Raw genomic sequence first — 13,165 nt, forward strand, 5'->3', positions numbered from 1 at the left:
TGTCTGCATAGTTTCTTATCCATATTTAAGCCCAGTGTGGCACATTCTCTGGAAAATTTTATGCTATTCAAATGATGGATTTTGAATGTACAATAGAACAGTTCTTCATAGTTATCCAGTTGCTGAAAAATGAGACGGACTGCCTGATTTGGACTGAGAGGTTCTCTGGGAAGAGTTTGTCACCATCCTTTGCATTAAACAGTGCTGAATTTACTGTTACTAGCATTTAATAAATGCTACTACTATTAATTTAAAAACGGTAATTTTATTTAGGTCTCTATGACTGGTATCTTTGGCTAAGAGTCTAAACAGAGGTGATTACTGGAGGCCTGGTGGGTCCTTTGTGTGTCCAAGTAAAGCAGTAAGCATCTACAGCCAGGTTTCTGCCCAATATTATGTCTGCTGGCAAGGAGCAGCTTTGAGGGCTGGGGAGGAAGGGAATGCACCTTGGGAATGGGAAGCCAGTATCCAGACTGTGTTGTTGACTGGCCCAACACATCTGATCCTTGGATAACTCTTTTAACATCTGAACTTCTGACTTTCCTTCCTTCACCAGTATAAACAAATTTAATTGAGATATCATGGGTTGGGAAGAGCCTGATCTCTTGAAGAAAAAGGGCTTCTGCAGTACTTAACAGTCAAAGATATGTGTGCTTCCATTGCTTGGAAAGGGGCTAGTCTAGTTACTTAACTGACTTTATTATTTCTAGACAGACATAAAGCTGTTCTCACTTGAGTACAGGTGAGCCAGGTCTTACAAAACACTGTGGACAAAATATTCTGCCCTCACTGCTCCTCTCTCCTTGAGTGCTGATGGGTCAGTAATGTGGAGCAGGATGACATCAGTTTCTGACATTGCAGGAATGCCTCTAGTGTAGGAAATCTTCCACAGACACTATGTGGCAGAGAAACATGCCGTGAGACCAAGAATTTGACTGTTGTTTCACCATAAAATCTAATGATCTGTGGCTCCCTGTGCTGTCTGAAACAAAAGGCAAATGCTGAATTAATATGTTGAGTTTAGTGAACTAAATATATAATTTAATGCTAAATAGATTAAGAGATTGGATTCTAATGATTTGCTGTTACTTTGAGTATTGGCAATTTCTGGAAATAACTGGTGTTAGATTGGATCCTGGGGAAAAACTAAGAAACCTGCTTTCTACTTCCCACATCTGATGCTCTGCCCCACAAATAAGTACTATGTGCCTGCTCCACCAAATTCCTTTCTATAGGTCCCCTTACACTACAAAATGCAATCTCTGTGACAGTGTCAGACTTGTTGGATGCAAACCTGCACCAATCTTTTTCCTGTGCAGGATGCTCCCATTTCTACAACAGCTCAGCTCAGTTGTGATTAGGTCACTAACACGCTCCTTACTTTCATCTCCCAAGAGAAACAGGTTTTTCTGCTGTCCTATCTGACCTTCCCAAGCTTCAGTAGTGCAGCCACTCCCCCTTGCAGGATTGTCCAGCCTTGCTGAGAAGAGGGTGATGCAACTGCCCTGCACTATATCTATGTTACTCCTTCAAAGAAGATGAAATTGGATAACAAAAGTATTAGTAATACGCTGAAGAGTACAGTGCTTGGTCCAGAAAGGTGTAGGAAATATTGAATTTTGACTGCAAAATGTTGAACAATGCAAAACTGACTACAACCTGTAAAAATTAGGTTGCCCAAGGTTTAATGCCATTTCACTACCTAATTTTGACTTTGTTTGCTAGCCTTGGACTGACTGAAGAAACCTTCCTTGTCACCTGAGTTCTCCTAGATGGCTGCTTCATCTGTAACATGAAGGGAAATGCATTTAATGTCTCGGTTTTGATTCCTTGAGTTGTCTCTTTTCACCTGCCATAATTTGTGGGTACTGGGAATTTGTCATTTATGTGGGTACTTGGTCTTAATATTTGGTTTTGTGTTTTTTTCTTCCCCTTCCTCCATTTTTCTGCTAGAGCAAAGAGGACACATACTTTGTAGTCTTGCACAAAGAAGAAGGAGCTGGCCTGGGATTTAGTGTTGCTGGAGGAATAGACTTGGAACAGAAATCAGTCACAGTAAGTGATGGCTGCAAGTCATTTTTCTACAAAGCTCACTTTAAAGCAGGCTGGTGATTAGATCAAGTGCTCATTTATCAAGACTCACTGCAAGTCATTCACAGTGTCTCTCAGAAGCAGCAGTTTACCATCTGCTACTGAAATCAGAGTGTCTGGGAAGTATAATTTTTATTATTGGAGATGGATAACAATTATGCTTTCAGGCTTTAAAAATCTGTTACTGGATGGGGTGGGCTAGATCTAAATCCTATCTATGCATGTAAATAAAATTCTGCATGCAGCTGCAGTGCACACAGCATTTTAGGGGAGACTTAATTTCCAGCCCTTGAAAGGAAACTCTGTGCAGCAAAGTTTTTGAAGGATTTTTCAGATCACAAGACTAATTGTTGCAGACCTCAGCAAACATTATGGATTTCATGTCACAAGTTTGTTTTGAGTTAGTAAGATGTGTGGGTGGTCAGTAAATGAGGGTTGTTGTCTGGTTAGGGTTTTTTAAGTCTTAAGGAGTGTTCTGAACCAAAGATAGCATCCTATTAAGATACTGGTATGTAAAAAGTGACCATTCAAAAACAGATCAGTGAGACAGAAAAATCCAAGAAAACTTCATGTCCTGTGTGATGTTTTTTTTAACACAAAATATATATTTAAATTCTGCCCTGAGAGATCCATTAAATGCTAAGGTTAAAAGAAGGGTATGTCCTCCATTTTGGGGCCCACAGAAGCCCTGGCAGGAATCTTCTGGGTTTTGCATTTAGACAAGACCCATATAAATAAATGTATTTTATATTAAAGTGTCATTAAGTTAGAATATGGTCAAAATCTAGAGTGCAGGCTTCTACTTCTCTCAGTATAGAAGTCGTTCCCTGTCCCTGTTTCCAAACAGTGGCAGCTCTGAGCAAGAGGACGGCTCCACAGTGTCCCCCCAAGAGCGTCCCTTAGATAATTCCTTACCTAGAGACTGTGACTTTACCTAAAAAACAAGATCTTGAGTTCTCTCAGACCGAGGGATTGATGACGTCCTTTTCCTGAATTCTGCTAGGCATGGGACCAAATGAGTCTCAGTTCCTGCTCTTTCCTGATGCTTTTTGTTCAGAGGGTGTAAAGGGATCTTAATCATGTTCTTGACCTACTGGGATTCTTGGTCCTAGCTAGATTTGAGGGTGCTGAGCTGCTTAGATGGGCTGTTATAGCCACACTTGGGTGAAGAAATGGAAATGCCTAATGAGCTTCAAGGTACTGAGGAGGTGAGCAACTAAGGGAAGGCAGCAGATTTTTGGGCATGACCCCTGTATTCCACTTGCATTTGCATGCCTTCATCTGTTATTGAGGCTGTTATTCCAGCTTTGAATGCTGGCTTAGACTGGCTGGAAATTTATCTCATTGGATCTGTGGGGTTGTAACAGGTGCCCATCTCAGCATGGCCCTGCAATGAGATGGAATAGGAGCCAAAAGGCTTCTGATGCCTTGCTGCTCGTCTGGATATTAGGATAAATTCCTAAAGATAATGCAGAAATGTGTCCACAGATTTGCTGCCTTGAACATTTGCTTGGCAGACCTAGTACTGTCTCCATGGGAAACCATATTCTGGCTGCTAAAATTAGAGTGCCTAATAGGCAAGTCCTTAAATACTGGGTCTTGAGTCTTTTAGTCTGTTCCCTTTTGTAAATGATACACATCTAAACTTGATGGAAGTTTTCTCAAAGTTTAATCCACCCTGAATAGAGTATTTTTTTCTCAAGAAAAATGCATTTCAAGCTGCTAAATCATCCCTTTCCATCTATTTGCATGATATTTGATCAGCCATATTGAGGCAAACAATTAAATACTTGTACAGCTGCAGTAAGTCAGAGCCTTTCTGTGCACAGATGTTTAGAAACGTGCATTTGAAAACAGCACAGGATGCATGTCCCAGCCAGTGGGAACTAGGGGAGTGGGTGTTGCACACCACAGTGTTCTTGGTGGTTGCTGTGGCACAGACGTGGATTTAACCTCTGTGTCACTTGAAATATGTTAACTGAAGGCCTGTGAGGAGTTTAGTGAGATCATAAGTGATTTTTGATATTACATTCCCTAGCTGGCTTTGGTCATCTTTGTCTTAGAAATGACCATTCTATAATAGCATCTCCGAATTCCCCCATCCCCAAATGGAGATCTGTCTGGTCACTTTGAGGGTGTGCAAATGCTGTATGCTTGGTAACCAGGTAGTGGACACTGGCTGCAAATTTTGGTAGAGTGTCTCTGTTCAGTGTGGCCTGTAGAACGCTGTGTGTGGTCATGAGGTTAAAATGTCCTTATTAAAATTACCTTTCTTGTAGGTCCACAGAGTGTTTTCAAAGGGAGTGGCATCTCAAGAAGGGACTATCCATCGAGGAGATCTTGTTCTGTCAATCAATGGCAAATCTCTGGCAAGCTCAGTCCATGGGGATGTCCTGAATACTCTTCATCAGGCAAGGCTGTACAAATATGCAGTCATTGTCATCCAGAAGGAAAAAGACAAAACAAACAATTCCTCCAGACTTGAGATATCAGCTACTGGCAGAAAATGTGTGGGGTCTGGAAAGGATGTTTCCATGGAAATAGGAACAGGTATGATCTTTGTCCAAGAATAGTTGGAAGGATTCCTTTGCAGAGCAGACTGAAGGGAAAAATGTCAATGTGTTTTAGATTAAGAGCGTCTGTGCCTTATGTGATTGAAGGGAAAAAATGAAATTACCTTTAAATTTTATTTGTTCTCTTTGGAACCTAAATACAGTTTGGGGTTTGGTTGTTTGTGTTGGTCTTTTTTTTAATTATTGTAACAAGGCACAAACTTAGAAGACCTAATTTAGGGCTGAATCTAATTTCTACTTAGGTAAGTGGTTCCACATATTCTTCCAATCCAGGATAAACTCCTTTTAAGTAATAACAGTAGTCAATGCAAGACAGAAAACAACCAGAAATAATTTTTAAAACTGTTAAAAAGAAAGTCCCATGCCGTGCCATTGATTAAGTGTAGGGACTGAGCTTGTTCTTTGTAAAAGCAGATTTCATACTGTTTCTACTAGAAACACAGAAAAAATATTTTTATGTTGCAGTAAAGGGAAGTAAGCCTATTGAAGTCAGCCATCCCATAGGAAAGTAGGGACAAATGGTTTAAGTGGAAATGTATTAGTGGAATATTAGGTTCCTGTTTGGGAACAAGACAGCATTTGGTGTCAAGGCTGCACCTGGGGTGTTAGGAAGAGACCTCTGAAATTTTTTTTTTAAGACCCAAACCCCTTGAGCACCTCTCTGGATGGTGCTGCTTGAGAGCAGGGGAAGACCAGGGGCCTCCCCCTCCAGGGCAACACAAGGCACTCAGCTCTGTCCACCCCAAAACAAGGACACGGAGCTGCCACTCAATTCTTTTTAATCTGTTGGATGTAATCATTACTGTTCTCACGGGGATTCTTTTTCTGTAGCAGTTTCTTTTGTTTTGTGCTTACACTGGGTTTTATGGTGCGACTTTGTAACACAGCTTATTAAAAAAAATAAAAGAAAAAAGCACTCTGTTAATTAATGGATCAGCCTTTCTGGAATTGCTCCCATGGATATAATCTGTGTAATTACTTCAGAATCCCTCTCTGCCCTAAACTCCCTACATCCTGCACCCTGACAAATTCAGAATATCTACTGAGTCCAGGCACTAGGGGGCAACATTATCTCATAAACAAAATAGTGTTGGGTTATTCAGAAAGTCTTTCCACCCTTCCAGGTGAAGGACATCACCAGATGTTTTAGATAACGTTTAAAGTTGTCCAAGATAACAGTAGCAGTAATTTGTGATAACACAGACTACATAATTATTACATTCACACAGGGCAAAGAGGATCCTGTTTTCCAAAACTGCAGATTTATTTCCTCCTAAGCAAAATCATGTTTTAAGTCAGCTACAGCAATATTTCACTTCAGAAATATCTGCTATGTAGGAGGCATGGTACAACTACAGTTAATTATAATTAAATACACAGACAGGAGACAAGAAACAATTTTTCCCCCTAGTAAGTGATTACAGATTTTTGCTTAAGAGAATGGAACATGTTTGCTTAAATAAACATTTCATTCATTCCTGTTACTTAAAAAGATATAGTTCATTAAATAAGCAAAGGGAGCAAATGAAAGAAAAAGAAATGCTCTCTACTCCCTATTTTTGTAATTTTTCAGTGATTTTGTTGATATTTAGAGTATTTGCTAAATTTGCTAGCTATAATTTTGCCAAAAAAAAGATGCCTTGGCAGGTTTTTGTTGAACATGTAAAATTAAAATGTCCCTGTGTGTAAATGCATTCTGTACTGTCTCCCATTCACAGCTACAATAGAATACCTTCCCTTCTGAGAAACTTGGTGTCATCTCCTAGTCTGAATAACTGAACTCTCAATTGTCCTGACACTGCACCAAAAGCAAAAACCAACCAAACACAACTTGCTATTTACTGTTATCTGCATAACAAGATGCTGTGCATGTTCAATTGCAGATCCAAACCTGGACATGAATGATGTCATCTGCGTTGAATTATTGAAAACCTCTGCTGGTTTGGGATTCAGTCTCGATGGTGGAAAAGCTTCCATTGCTGGAGATAAGCCCTTGCTTGTAAAAAGGATATTTAAAGGTACTACATGCATGCAATGGATGTTATCCCAGTTTTCCTTTTGTCTGTGCATTGTACAGACATTTCAATTACTGTGCTCAGCATTTTTTTGAAGCAAGGGTGGGTTTTGTGGCTCTCATTTATTGCCACTTACTAGGCCAAAGTGGTCATTAAAAGAAAAACGCTCCCGGGAATGGCTGGGGATTGCATCTGCTAGTAAGTGTGGAGCAATCTGCTTTGCTAAGTATGGGTCCACTATTCTAGACATTAGACTACAGCAGCAATCATCTATACAGTGGTCTGAGACATTCATGCATTATCCAGTTCTCTTTTCTAAGAAATGCATAGTGCATATAATCAGCGTGGTACTGAAGCACCACCCTGCATTATGCCCAGTTATGAATTTTACCATATTTCTGTCTTTTTGTTTTCTTTTAAAGTGTTATTATTGGGCTTTGCTAAGAGTATGGGATATCTGTAGTCAGAAATTGCCGGTCGTGAGTGCTTTGTTTGTCAGCAGGTAGTTAAACTTACATGAACACACATAGAAAGAAAACAAATCCCAGAACTATGCTGTGACTTTCATATGTCACGTGTCAGTTTAGTGAAAAGTAAGACCCTTTCTGAAGGTGGCTGAAAACTCTGGATGAAACTACATGTGCACAGCATTTTTACAATTTTTACAGAATTATTTTTCAGTGATAACTCCTTCATCAAGATAAAAAAAATCAAACACGTATTTACTGAATTACTTATCAGTTTGTGTGTGTGTGTGTGTGTGTGTTTTTTCCCTCCCTAGAAAGTGCTTCTTAGGGTAAAGGGCATGTTGAGTTTTTGAGCTTATTCTTTTACATCCTTACAAACAGTCCTTTTCCCCTCCCTGTGATGGCTCATGCTAGTTTAATTATCATTAAAGAGAAGATACTTTCATCAGCGGTAAAGGGTATGCCTCTCTCTAGAAGCTTTCTGTGAGTGGTGTTTGGCCAAAGTTTGCTATCAGGGTTTGGTTTGTTCATCTCAAGTTTTACAGTCCGCTGCATTATTTGCCTATTACCCTGTTAAAGTTGAGAAAGTGCATCCATGCCACATATAACCTTCATGGTTATTTTATCAAACAGGTTTTCTTACAACTACAGAGATAACATTCACCATATTTCATACACTTATGTTGTTTCTTTCAAAACCAGACATCTTTTCTGAGAACAAGACTATCTTGGTTAAAACAACATTTTCTGTGAGATGCAGCATGGAGTAGCTTGCTAGAGCTGGTGTGAACATTAGTGACTTGTATTGAAATTGGATGAAGTTGGAAAAAATGGTTTATTGCATCCCAGTAGAAAGCAGATTTTTGTGGGCTCACTTCTTCTTTTAACACTGAGTTTTCCCCACTTTTGCTTCTAGGTGGTGCTGCGGAGCAATCTGGAAACATAGAAACTGGAGATGAAATTCTTGCTGTTAGTGGGAAGTCATTAATTGGGCTCATGCATTATGATGCCTGGAACATCATTAAATCTGTGCCAGAGGGGCCTGTTCAATTGCTAATCAGAAAACACCGAACTGCAGTATGATGGAAGCACTACGTCTAATCACACTTGCTAAGACAAACCATTTATAACTGTCTAAAAGCTGTCTTTGTTTATAAAGCCACACAGAAGTGTCTTAATGCTTTACAGAGAGGTGCTAAGAGCCTTGGAGAACCACTGAGCAAGCGTGTGATGAGCTTCAAAGATCTCACCTAATGATTGGGGATGAAGGAAGCCAAAAGTTAGAGACAATTTTGTATTATGTGGCAGTTTTATTGGAACTTCGAGACCTCTCCTGGGTTTGATTTAAAGTATTTTGACTGAGATAAATAACACTGTGCCTGTCCCTGATATTTTTAGTATCTTGCAGAGTGTTGGTAGTAGAACTTGTTGGTTGCCATCCTGTTGACAAGGGTGGATTTTAGATTGTACTATATCACTTAGCTGTAATAAGACTTAAGGACACTTCCTTAGGGTCTGGTCCTTTTTTTTTGTTGTAATAAGAGAATGTCTGGAACAATCTCACTTTATTCTTCTAAGTGCAGTTTTGCTAAAAGTGCATGACAAAAGAGTATAATTTTGCACAACTTGTATGCCTAAAATACAAGCATTTTATTGCAAAGCTGAAAAATCCTCTTAAAATTAATGAACTAACTCAGCATCCACCACAACTGAATCTACTTCTAGGTGCAACTTGTATCTGAAGGCATTTGGTGTTAATGCATTAGAAGTCTGTAAGAAAATCATGTCCATATAATAGGTGATTGTCCACCAAGGTGTATACTGAGTTGATAGTTATGATTAAAATGGGGGCGATAAAAAACTGGGGTCTGAATTTTCAAATTTAGGCTTCTAATGTTAGGCACCTTTAAAATATATATATTTTTAAAAGGGGGATAATTTCAGGTGCTGAGCACTTACAGATCCCACTAACAGATCACTTCAGTGACCGCCAAGAACGTCTTCAAGTTGGGCTGCTTTTATTTATCTTCAAGAGGTATAAGGCTGCCCAACTTGAAAGACCCAAGCTGAAAAGTGGTGATCTAAAAATGGGGATTATAACAGATTAAATCTGAGCTGGCCATATTTGTGGTGGCTTTTAATTGGTCTTTTTTGTTTCTCCTGTCCAGTATTTATTTTTGCTTGTGTGAGAGTGGGTTGAGGATATGTGTGTGGATGATGCAAGTACACCCAACTGCGTCAGGACTGGGCTGATACTGAGGGTTCTGGTGGTGAAACTGAAAACTGTTTGTGTAGATGGGAGAAACCACGGTGTTGGGCACAGCAAAAGAGAAAGGGTTGCAATGCCACAGGAGCTTAGTTAGGATTTTCTCACCTCTACTCATAGAAGAGGTATCAGTAGTGGGCCATGCTGCTTAGTCTGCTGTGCTGGGAGGAGAGTGTATGGGTGCAAGAGATTAGACTCTGTTATTTCTCTTCCTACATCTGGGATAGCTAAACAACATAAAATGCATACAGGAGGAAATAGGCCAGTGTCCTTATCAGCTGAGAACAAGTTGTTTGTTCCACAGTGCTCAGGTTGTACATCACATTAGGCTGGAGACTGCTTGCAGCCAACATCCCCAAGGTGAAGAGTCCTCGGCCTGGAACCAGTCCAAGTCTGAAGTGCTGCCTCTGTTTTCAGTGAGCCAAGACACTGCATAGCTGTTAGAAAAAGGTCTGGGCTTGTCACTTGGCCCTTCCCCAAGATCATACTGTAGTTCAGTTTATTTACATTTATTCAGCAGTGCTTGAAGCAATTGCTTCCAGGTTAGTAGAGCACTCGCTTGGGTTCATCTCTGTGACAGCTTCATTAGACTTCAGCTCATGATGAGCAGAAGAAAATTCAGTTTTCTGCAAGTCAACCTGAGACCAGATGAATAGAAAAGCTGTGCAATGTTTGCCTAAAAATGAACAAATAGGTTTAATTCTTTTTCAGTGACGTATTAGCATGTGAATCCAGGGAGAGATGCAGCTTTTGGTTACAGGAAAGGCAATACTGTATGTACTCCTACAGCTACTTTGCCTGCAGGATTTCTGCTGAAACTAATTCAGGTTCAGTGCTGTGAGATGTCTGTGGAGTTGGGTCCCCTGTGAACCCAAAGCTCAGCCACTCTGTCGGGACTGGTCCATGCCTCCAGTCACCTCTGTGGTGGGAGAGGCTTCAGGAGGATGCAGCTCTTAGGGCTGGAGGACCACACAAATTCCAGGCCTGTGATGGGATAGAAGAGGTTACCCCTGCATATTTGCTGAAAAACAGGGAGAAGATAATTCAGCAGGGACAGCTGAATGGTGAGGCCTTGTTCAGGAATGACCAAAATCCGACTGTAATAGAGTGTATAATAGATACATAAAATGCATGTGGAATTTAATGCAGCGTAGTGAATGCATACCTGTATACGTATAATACGTGCAGTGCAGTACTGACTTTTCGCTACTTTAATGTGGTAAATCACAGTTGTGTTTTAGGCAATGGCATTTTTTTCAGTCCACAGTCTAGAATTCCGAAGGTTCCATCGCAGGGAGGCATATATCTCCCTCACTCCTAAACCAGTGTGAGCTCAAAGGTAGTCTTCATTTTGTAAATTAAAGTTACTTTGAGGTGTCTTAAGATGATACGTGGTGGTATTTTCAGATGCTTATTTGCAGGTACTGTTCATTGTGAGTGATTTAGAAGGCTTTTTTTTCAGTAATCAGATACTGTTCAGTATTTTATTTTACATGCACGTAGATAAGTGTTGGCTGAGTAACAGCAAACAGAAATGGGGATTTTTGTGTGTGATTCAGTAGTAGCTATAATTTAAAAGATAGTTTAATGTTTTAAATCTGATAATAGTTACTATGGGTAGAAAGATAACACTTCTCTACTAACATTAGAGCAAGCAGAAGAATTGTATTTAACCCTGATTGTTTCTGTTCCTGAAAATACCTTTTTTTTTTTCCTTGTGGAAGAACAACATCTTCACTGATGTTGGTATGATTACAGTAGCATTTCCTGACATCTCTCTTGGGGTGACATGCCCTGAAAAAGCTCCAGGATTTATGCAGTATGGGTGTCTGCTTTATTGCAGACAAGATGTTTAGACCAAGCAGATGTAGTAAAGTTTTGGTTACACACCTAGCAAAGTAAATGTTCTTTTTCTGAGAGCCTGGTTGCACTAAAATGATGGAGGACGTTGCATTAGTTCATCAGTATTCAGTAGGATCACAACCATTTTTGGCCTTGCTGTTTGCATATCAGTTCCCATGGTGATCCTTCACCCTGCTGGAGTGTTGGGCAAACTCTAGGAGAGCAGTGACTTGGCAGCTACATCCTAGAAGACCAAAAGATCGAGATGAAATTATGCACTTCTTCACCAGGGAGCTGAAGGCATTCCAGACAAGGGGAGTTTGCTCCTAGATGGAGAAGGTTTAGGGCTTTGGTGCATCCAGGCCTGGGGCAGCTGAAGGGGCACATCATGGATATGAGAGCAGTGAGATACTGCCATTGCATATTCTGCAACCTTTTGTACCTGGAAGCTCTTTCCAGCTTCTCTAGGGACTGCATCTGTACTGAAAGCTCTGAGATTAGGGAGGGAAAAACATTTGATCATTTTCTCGCTAAAAAAAACAAAACAATAGAAGGACAGATAAATATTAAGAAATTGTTAAGTGATTCATATTTCCTAATGACCCTCACTTAAAATTAACCCTGATAAATGTTCTGCAGTGGTTCTTGTCAAATTCTGAAGGAAGTATTCCCAGATGGGAATGTTTACCTGTTTCTATGTTTAGGTTATGTAAATGTACAAGTGAAAATATTGATGAAGAGTAGACTAGCTCATGAGAGAAATGGGGATCCCACTGTAGGTAGATTTTGTGTGTTAGTCTGATACACTTATTGTATAATATTGTATATTTACACTTTTATTTATATAAATAAAACTTCTTTTAATTAAAACTGTTTAATATGTCTTGTATATTACAAAAAAGTAAGTGCAGTAACATGAAATAGATTGTACATTTTTTGATTTCTGTCCCTTCTATGTCTATCTGTATTGCCATTAGCTGTTTTGCTTGGGTTTTTTAGTGATTTTGAAAATAAATTGTATCCTTAGTATTCCTCTAGGTATTTAATTTGTTATGCCAGACTCTTTCTGGTCCACAGTTGGAACTGGCATCACAGGGACAAGCATGTCAGGGAAAGCAGTGAAAGACTATGTAAATGCTATCCAGGTGTGCATCTAAGCTAGAACGAAAATAGTACCCTCTTAAAAACTGCCAGTGTGAAGAGGATTGAAGCATCTAAGAAGTGGTATGAGATGTTTTATAAAACCTGCTTCGGTATCTTGTTTTTTCCTGCCCCTGTTCCAGGAAAATGTGGAGTTTCCATCAAAGCAGCAGTCCCTGGAGCATGCTGCCTATAAACTGTACCTCCTGCCCAGACCCTGGGCTGTAAGAGAATGGATTCTATGTGTAGAGAATGATTTTATAAAGCTAGGCCTAACCTGGAATTTGTTCTAGTTTCCCACCTACTCTGGGGATAAAGTTCCCTTCAAAGCCACAGTGAGCTGGTGGTGGAACAGGCTGGGCTGGAGACACTCTCTGGATGGAGTGGAGCTGAAGTGGAGCTCATAGTGGGAGGTGGAGATCACAGCCTCCAGACTGGGGAGGTTTGCATCAAGTGGGCCACTCTTGGACACAAGTCACTTCACAGTCACTTCACAGGCAGGTAGAAGCAAGCCTTCCTCACGGAAAGATGAGCCAGCCCAGAAAGTTCTCCTCTCAGCCGCCCTGATGTGTGGAATGCCGGAGGTGCCCCAAATGGTTACGGCTGCCTGGCAGCACACAGACACGTCAGCTGGTTGCTGCGGGGAAGGCTGGGCTGGAGGAAGGGCCTGGTGAGTTGGAGTGTTTCTATCTGCACTGCAGGCCTGTGTGCATTGCTCTGTGTTTGCCTGCTGGGTTGGGTGCTTGCAGCAGCACTCCCACATGGCACAGG

At 40.5% G+C, this 13,165-nt stretch overlaps 1 protein-coding gene across 8 annotated transcripts in view; it reads left to right on the top strand.

Moving 5' to 3' along the window:
- Positions 1 to 11,799, top strand: part of PDZD2 (PDZ domain containing 2) — a 201,760-nt gene extending 189,961 nt beyond the window's left edge. For all 8 annotated transcript variants that reach the window (XM_077171342.1, XM_077171341.1, XM_077171345.1 and 5 more), the window contains 4 exons: positions 1,954 to 2,055; positions 4,371 to 4,641; positions 6,548 to 6,682; positions 8,063 to 11,799. In XM_077171342.1, coding sequence (XP_077027457.1) covers positions 1,954 to 2,055; positions 4,371 to 4,641; positions 6,548 to 6,682; positions 8,063 to 8,229 — 675 coding nt within the window. In that variant the 3' untranslated portion in view covers positions 8,230 to 11,799. The remainder of the gene's footprint in view (positions 1 to 1,953; positions 2,056 to 4,370; positions 4,642 to 6,547; positions 6,683 to 8,062) is intronic.
- Positions 11,800 to 13,165: the final 1,366 nt, after the last annotated feature.

Source organism: Agelaius phoeniceus, chromosome Z (genome assembly GCF_051311805.1).
Source record: "Agelaius phoeniceus isolate bAgePho1 chromosome Z, bAgePho1.hap1, whole genome shotgun sequence".
In the NCBI taxonomy this organism is placed as follows: domain Eukaryota; kingdom Metazoa; phylum Chordata; class Aves; order Passeriformes; family Icteridae; genus Agelaius; species Agelaius phoeniceus.